Raw genomic sequence first — 8,259 nt, 5'->3', positions numbered from 1 at the left:
GGCTGTGCGGGGCCCCGCCCTGCGGCTGCATTCCGCCTTCACAAAATCACAGAATGGCCTGGGTTGGAAGGCACCTCAAGGATCACGAATTTCCAACCCCCCTGCCACAGGCAGAGCCACCAACCTCCCCATTTAATACCTGCCCAGGGCCCCATCCAAGCTGGCCTTGAACACCTCCAGGGATACAGGGGGCACCCACAGCTCTCGGGGCAGCTGTTCCAGCACCTCACCGCTCTCATAGTAAAGAACTCCTCTCGCTGCCCCTCACCCAAGGGAGGCTATGGTGAGATAGGGGAGCCCTGCGCTCGGCAGTCGTGCCCAGAGTTCCCCGGAGCAAAGGCTTTGTAAAGGAAAAAGCGTAACGCTTAACGCAGATCTCAGAATGGCTGCACCGCGCTCCGCGTGCTGCGCAGCAATACACGGCTTCCCGCTGAGGGTTAACGCTGCACAGGAAATCAACGTTCCGCAGGACGGCAGCTCCCGTAGAGCAGTCAGCAGCCCGGCCGCGCCGCAGCAGTGGAAAATTCCACACGCGCTTCATCACAGCTTTGTACCGCTGCCAGAGGGCGGAGCCGAACGAGGAGATACCGCTGCGAGGCGGCGGCAGCGAAGGGCGCGCGGATGTTATGGCTCAGCGAGGCGGGGCGGCAGCAGCGCGAGTTGAAGCGCAGCCGGGCCCACGGGGCTGAGCGGAGACGAGCGTTAGTAGGGCAGTGGGGCAGAGGAGAAAAAATACCGTTTAGAGCCTGCTAGCCTGAGCAAGGGTGGTTTCACTCATTGCAAAGCCCTAAGTCCGTTTCTATTACTGAGAACTACGAAAGCTTTAAGTGCAAACACTGAGGGCACTGTGCCTTTAATAGGAAAAATAAACCCCCTCAGACATGCAGGCTTAGTAACTCACACCCAGAAGGAAAATAGAAGTTATGAAAGGAGGGGGCTGCATTATTTCACTTCTATCAGAGTACAGACAGGTGCACAAGGAATCTCCATCCTTAAAAATCTGTACTCAGGGTCAGTACACCTCAGGATTACATTACACCGTGCCTATGAGCCAGCTGGCTTCGTATTAGCAAAGGTTTGGTGCTACTCCCTGTCAAAAAGGTGGGGGGGGAAGAAAATTTACAGCGCAGTTCAGAGTACTACAAAGTGACAGAATTTCACAGGAAAAAAATATATAATTATTAAGAAAATAATGGATTACAGTGTAGTTAAAAATAGTACAAGTTGAGGCTCAGGGGGAACAAATTACAACAGCAAAGCAAGCTGAGGAAAATGGAACTAAAGTCCAAGAGGCTTAAAATTAGTGACTCAGATTCAAAATAACCTGGACAAAATCTTAGCTGGATTCTTAAATCAGTATAGTTAAGCATTTTTGCATTTAAAAACTGGTTAAGAGCGGGAACTGAAGACTAGCGTTGAATTTTAAGCTACTGTTCTTGAAAGCATTTAGTAACAACCCCAGAATCAAGTCTTTTTGCTTGGCACCAGCTATGCTCCCACTCAAGGAAGTGCTTCAGAACATTCCTTTGCTGAGCACAGAGGTGTTAGCTGTGTGTAGTGAATGTACAAACATTGAAAAAAATCCGTACATGCATTTACAGAACAGCCCACTTCCCTCCTCCCACTTCCGCAAAGAAATCACTGCTCAATACCAGTTTAAGTATAATTTGAAGTTTTAATACTAAAGATCTTCCCATTTCTCTGAAGCTCATAGTAAGCCTGCATGCTAACTCACAAGGCCTGACAGCTGTAGACACATTACACTCAAGCCTAGTCTGCACATATGCAACAGTTATGGTGCTGCAAAAAAGCTTCCTACACTTGTAGCAGAAGCTCATTAGCAACACCACTTCAGCAGAGCTTTGGTTAGCAAGATTTTCAGCTATACCATTACTCCAATGAAACTTTACCAAAATTAAAAAAAAACAAAAAACAACAAACTGGCCCTATGCTAACCAGACAAGGAAGAAGACCATTTCCAACTGCTATTTAGAAGCCAGCTTTTGTTTTCTTCCCCACCAAATAGAGCCTGCCATGCTAAGCAATCTAGCCCAATCAAGGCAAGGCTGTTTTTTCTATATAAGCTTAAATGTTTAATCAGACACAGTTGAGAAACCTTTCTAGAATATAAAAACATTTGACATTCCATTAGTGTAAAGTTGTGCACATGTTGAGAAAATTGCCATCTGAAAGAAAATTCGGTCTTCAAATATCTTTATTGGAAGGCCATGCACTGCCTTCTGTTACTGTATTTCAAATCACTGTACATTTACTTTGAAAACACTGTCTGCATTTTCTAGTACAAAAAACTAAAATTGTTTCAGGAATGTAGAGAAATATTCAACTTAAATAGCGAAAAAGTGCACCATAATTACTGCTGCACTGCAGTCATTTCTGCGTTTCCCATTTCTTAAATAACTATCCTGTTCTGAGATAACACACAATATAAAGAGCAATTATGAAAAACTGAGACATTTAAATACACTAAGTTATTGAGAATAACTCGCTGGCATTGGGTAACCTATCATAGGAGCAGCACCAGTGGCAGGATATGCATACTGCTGTTGGTTCATGCCATTGTGCATATTTGCAATGTTACTTCCATACTGCTGATCATAGCCATTCTGGTAAGCTCCTGCAGGGTTACCAGCCCTGAAGCCAGCTTGCATGCCTGCAGCTGCAAAGCCATTTCCAAAAGGAGTTCCATTACTGAAACTCTGGGTACTGTAGGCCCCATTTTGAGCTTTGGCTCCAAAGTCTCTCTTTCCTAGTGCACCGTAAGTTCTCTCAAAGTTCTCCCTCTCTCTAAAGCTACTAAATCCACCCCTTTTGCCCGCAGAGTATCTGTCACGTCGGTCACCTCGGGAACGACCTATTAAAGAGACAAGACAGTTAGATATAGTTAGATATAAGAGTAATAAAAACTGCATTTTATACACCACCTGGCAAGTTTAACTAGTGAACATTCTTTTCCTTTGTGCCCCAGCAAGTCGAATCTACTGAAGGGCTTTCCAGTTTCTAACTGGACTCAATGGGCGCACAGAATTACACGAAGGCAGGCTGGACTCCTTTCTCTAAACAAACGCTCTCCCTTGTAATATGAGCAGTGGCATGAAGGAAAATTGCTTTGGTCTCACCAATAGGACAGTTACATCCAATCTCTCTTAACTGTTAAGAGGAAGCCAAACAGCTGAGCCCTGTGAAGTCTTTTAATACAGAACAAAGGAGCCTGAAGCCCATCCGTGGCAATCAGCAACTACAGCTCACAACAAGATGCTCTACAGCACAACAGGTTTTGCTCAGTCTTAACACCTAGTCTTAACATCTTTTGAGGTCACCATAACCGGCAAATAAGCTACCATTCATATCCATTTTTGAGAGGCTAGAGATTTCCAGTTTGTTCTGAGAGCAAAGCTATGCACTGTTAACAGTAGCACTTACCTGAACCTCTGTCTTCGATCAACTGAAGCAATTTAGGGTTGATGGCTTGATTAGCCTCCCGAAGCACAGAGATGAGGTCATTTACTTGCTTAATATTGTTAGGAGTAAAGAATGTATATGCTGTGCCTGTTTTGGTACTGCGGGCAGTTCGTCCAATTCGGTGGATATAGTCCTCTGAGGAGTTAGGGTAGTCATAATTGATGACAAATTTCACATCTTCCACATCTGTAAAGTGTTGCAGTGTGGCAAAAAGCGAGGTACAAAGTTTTGCACACCACAACAGCCAAATCGAAGATAAACGTTAGACAATAGTACTTTCAATGAAATAATGGCTGCAAAGAACAGTGTTAGAATTATCCATTTCTGCATGAATATTGTGGAAGAGGAAGATATGCACACTCCATCTGTTCCCGTCTTATCACCCACCCTGTGATCCAAAACCTTACCATAAAGGAGTATGCATTTGCTTGTCAATCACAACTCAAGAGTCCCCTTTACAAATCATCAAGTGACATCTGAATGCTTCTTGCAGTAGGGCCACTAAAGCTCACAGCAGCCTCTTCATGTGCTCATTTGAGGACCTTAGAGTAAAAACATACAAGGTCCTTCACATACACACTCATTAGAAGCTCAAAAAAAAGGGCCACACTGCTCGTCTTGCCAAGACCTTTGAACTGCAGCTGCAAGAAAAACATACCTGTCCCCCAAAAGTCACCAAGTTGTTTTTATGCACTGTCTCGTCTAGGCAAGCACTTCCAAGAAGCCAGCGTTCACTTGAGAATGTGTCTCTCTCTGGCAGGTCTCGACATGACGACTACATATAGGTGGAGGAACTTCGACTTTCAAAGGCATTTAGAAAAGCCAATGCTTTCCTGCCCCACTTGCTAAAGTGAGAGGTGGACTTTTTCTCAGATTTCATGTGCCAGTACTCACCAATTTGTACAAGGCTTAGTACATTTTAAAGCTGCTCTCTCCATTTCATGGTTGGAAAAAAAATTTCACTGAACATTGAAGTTTGTAATTATTTTCCTCAGCATTTCAAACTCACCGAAATTCAAAGACCCACAGATCACAGCAGACAGTATGCACAAAACTAACAGTACTGCACCATGGCAAATCATGCAAAGCATGGAGAGAAGAGAAATACCAGGGCAAAGTGAACTGTGAATGAGGCTGCTTATTTCATGAGAGAACAGTTTATGGGGGAGTAGTTTAAAGGATGATCTTTGCCTTTTGAAGATTACTGGCACACAATGCTCTCAGTTTTCACCTCTCTATTTGACTGGAAGCAGCCAGCCGATCACTTCCACTAGTCCTCCATCCCCCTCGAGTCCTCCGATTGTCATGCCTAGGCCTTGCCACAAAGACTGCACCTTTATGTGAAGAAAACTTAGAAAAATGCAGAGGTTAAAGAAAGCAATAGACTTTCTTTAAATAACTTTGGGCAACTGGCATTACGAGTTGTACTAACCTAGACCTCTGGATGCAACATCTGTAGCAATCAGGATTGGTGCTTTTCCATGTTTGAATTCTGTAACACAAGCAACTCTCATCAGTCTCTTCATGTGCCAAATACCAGATAGTTTGCTTACCAAACTGCTGCAATACTCACCATTTAGAACCCAGTCGCGCTCCTGCTGGCTTTTATCACCATGAATACCCATTGCTGGCCACCTGAAAATACAGGAATTAATCATTTGACCTCAAATAATTGAGTATTTTCATTATTATGACAGCTATTGGTAAATTCTAAACAGCTTCTGGATTTAGCTTTTCAGCCGACACCTTGTCAGACAGCTGGGACTCTGATCACAGGTGGTCATTATTGAGAATCAAGAGCACCTTTGGTCTATTGAAGTGGTTCACTTAAGTTCATGATACTATTTAGACTTACCCATCTCTCCTCATTTTCCTGGTAAGATCATCACACCGTCTTTTGGTTTCTACAAAAACAATTGTCTTATTTTCCTTCTCACTCATGATTTCTTCCATCAAACGAATAAGCCTGTCATGAAGAGAAAACAAAGCATTCATTACTTGCACTGTGCAATTTTTTTTTTCTCCTTTCAACATTGAGGGCTTTTAACAGTATTAGATTAGCATCTAATACCCATTAAATTCATCTTCGTTGATATAGAAGTTAAAAATCAACCATGAGAAACATGTTTACCCCTCCCACTAACTACTCACTTGTCGTCCTTCTCTACATCATGACACACATCAACAATCTGAAGGATGTTGTGATTTGCACTCAGTTCTAATGCACCAATGTTGATGTGTACATATTCTTTTAAAAAGTCTTCAGCCAGCTGCCTAACTTCCTTCGGCCATGTGGCACTCCACATCAGAGTCTGCCTGTCAGGCTAGAGGAAGAGATTTTATCAGTACAGAATTAACGTACGATTAAGCAAGCAAACACAAAAGTCCACCCAGCAAAGTCCGAGTTAACTGCGCTATCCTTGTTTTAACGAACACTGGCATTTCTGTAATAGCATTAAGTGCAGCTACCATTTATACTCACTCTTATCTGATCCACAATTTTTCTGATTTGAGGTTCAAATCCCATGTCAAGCATCCTGTCAGCTTCATCAAGGACAAGGTAAGTGCACCTCCTGAGATTGGTCTTTCCAGCTTCTAAGAAGTCTATAAGTCTTCCAGGTGTTGCAATGCAAATTTCCACACCTAAAAAAATTTAAAAGAAAATCAATCAGTAAGTCACATAAGTAGTTTTCACGTTGCCTTACAAAGATGCATCCAAATGTATCCTTACCTCTTTCTAAATCACGAATTTGTGGTCCCTTTGGAGCACCTCCATAAATACATGTAGACTTCAAGCGACATGCTCTGCTATATTCAGCAGCTACCTGCTGCACTTGCTGAGCCAGTTCACGAGTTGGTGCCAGCACAAGACACTAGAGGTAGGATGTCCAGCTTTTAGTTCCATACATGAAGTTTCTAGTCTTACATTTTAAATCACAAAGTCATTATACACTACTTCAATGTCAGACTGACTGCAGTAGAATTGAGTATCTCAAACCAAGTGAACGAAGTTCAGTAACATCTCAATTACTAAATACTAGCTAGTGATGTGTGATAAGGTACTCAAAATTCACTCTAGCTTCTAGTGGATAGCAAGTTCCAAAATGGGAGATAAGCTCTGATATAATTCTATAAGGTTTTACAGAACAGAGCTGATGGATTGTTTCTCGGAAACTACAAAAACAAAAACAAAAACCACAACACCATGAAGTCACTTTAAAGGTTTCCATGATTAAGAGCTATGCTATCCTCTTTCACTTAGGAATACTTACAATAGGTCCATCTCCTCTTTCCAGGAATGGCTGATGATTTATATGCACAATAGCAGGCAACAAGTACTGTTCAGAAGAAAAAAAAAAAAGTCACATTATAGTTTCTTCCCAGAAGTGCTCAGCCTGCCTTACACTAGGCTGTACTTCACTGCTGAAACCCAGCAATATTCCACATAATAATCACAACTTACAGACAGTGTTTTCCCTGATCCAGTCTGTGCAACTCCAACCATGTCCAATCCACTCAAGGCAACAGGCCATCCTTGTGCCTGAATTGCAGTAGGCTCGGTGAAGTTCTGCCTCTGAATCACTTCCATAACATTTGCTTGAAAAGAAAATTAGAACTTAACTCACATGTTGTTAATCAAAACAGAAAAAATAAACAATATGTACCCACCACTTACCAGGAAAGTTAGCTTCATAGAAGTTTATTATTGGTTTTGGACAGTTATGGCCCCTAACTGTGACTTCTTTGCTTGACCTGTACTGCTCAACCTCTTGCTGCAAAAGAAAGATCTCATTACTGGAAACAGTTTTGGCACAGAAGTTACTTAAGTTACTCCATCCCTGCACACTGGGTCCCATGACCCTAAGCATGTTTGTGCTTGTTTACTTTTGAATGAGTTGGATGAGTACATACCGCAGTACGTCTAACTACATCAGGATGTTCTTGATAGAAGTTCTTTTCAAATTTGGGCAGTTCATCTAAATTCCATTTCTTTTTGGTAAGCTTTTCCCCAGGGTTTCCAAATTTTTTCCCAGAAAGTGGACCAGCTCTACTTCCTCCAAAACGAGGGGCTCCAAACCTAAAGAAGAATATATTACAATTTAGGATCCAAGAGAAAATTTGTTCTCTTCCTGTTACATAACCGCTATCTTTGTGGTATGCCCTGCAACTTCACGATTCAGAATTAAACCCCACCTACGAGACACTAAACTTTCAAAGCATACTGAAGTCACAGATGCAACAATCCACCTATCCTCACATTCAGAAGGTGAAGTAACACATTACCTTGCAGTTTCCATAAAACGGAATAGCCTATCGACAAGTTACAACATGGGTAATGTAACAGCACGAACAAATCTGTATCACTCCACGATCAAAATGGTTTCCTACCCAACTGACACTCCCATTTTGTCAGCCTACAAAAAGCAGGCAGGAGCTGTTACAAAACCTCGAGACAACTTCCCTGTAAATGTTTTTACCACGTATCCCAAAAGACAAACTTCTCTCAGTAAGCGTGCTTTGCGAGGATACGCGTTTTCTGTTAATGTTTTATTAACCTTTACGCCCCTCTGTTCTGAAAAGCGGCAGGGCGCAGCCTATCCTATATCCTATCCTATCCCAGCAGCCCTAAAGCGCAGCTCGACGCAGCTCAGCGCCCGCACCGAGTGCCGTTAAGCCGGAGCCCAACGCAGGGCTTCTCCCCGCCCCTCCCGCCTGCTGCCCGGCACCGGGTGCGCGGGGAGCGATCCTTCACCACCACACAGCGCTCCCAGAGGGGAC

At 43.0% G+C, this 8,259-nt stretch overlaps 2 protein-coding genes across 2 annotated transcripts in view; both read right to left on the bottom strand.

Moving 5' to 3' along the window:
• Positions 1–1,725, bottom strand: part of POLG2 (DNA polymerase gamma 2, accessory subunit) — a 7,128-nt gene extending 5,403 nt beyond the window's left edge. The window contains exons 1-2 of the mRNA XM_031556385.1: positions 1,683–1,725; positions 555–685 (exon numbers count right to left, since the gene is read on the bottom strand). Coding sequence (XP_031412245.1) covers positions 555–685; positions 1,683–1,725 — 174 coding nt within the window. The remainder of the gene's footprint in view (positions 1–554; positions 686–1,682) is intronic.
• DDX5 (DEAD-box helicase 5) lies at positions 1,656–7,650 on the bottom strand (the record flags this gene model as incomplete). Its single annotated transcript, XM_031556384.1, has 12 exons — positions 1,656–2,872; positions 3,442–3,666; positions 4,913–4,972; positions 5,054–5,115; positions 5,336–5,446; positions 5,632–5,804; positions 5,963–6,123; positions 6,212–6,353; positions 6,753–6,818; positions 6,944–7,077; positions 7,157–7,253; positions 7,393–7,650. Coding segments are annotated over 12 exons (1,872 nt in total), but the record flags the coding sequence as incomplete, so codon positions are not given.
• Positions 7,651–8,259: the final 609 nt, after the last annotated feature.

This window comes from Meleagris gallopavo, chromosome 20, assembly GCF_000146605.3.
Source record: "Meleagris gallopavo isolate NT-WF06-2002-E0010 breed Aviagen turkey brand Nicholas breeding stock chromosome 20, Turkey_5.1, whole genome shotgun sequence".
NCBI classification, from domain to species: Eukaryota; Metazoa; Chordata; class Aves; order Galliformes; family Phasianidae; genus Meleagris; species Meleagris gallopavo.
Note: the sequence above shows the minus strand (reverse complement) of the source record. Positions and strands in the feature narration are given on the sequence as shown.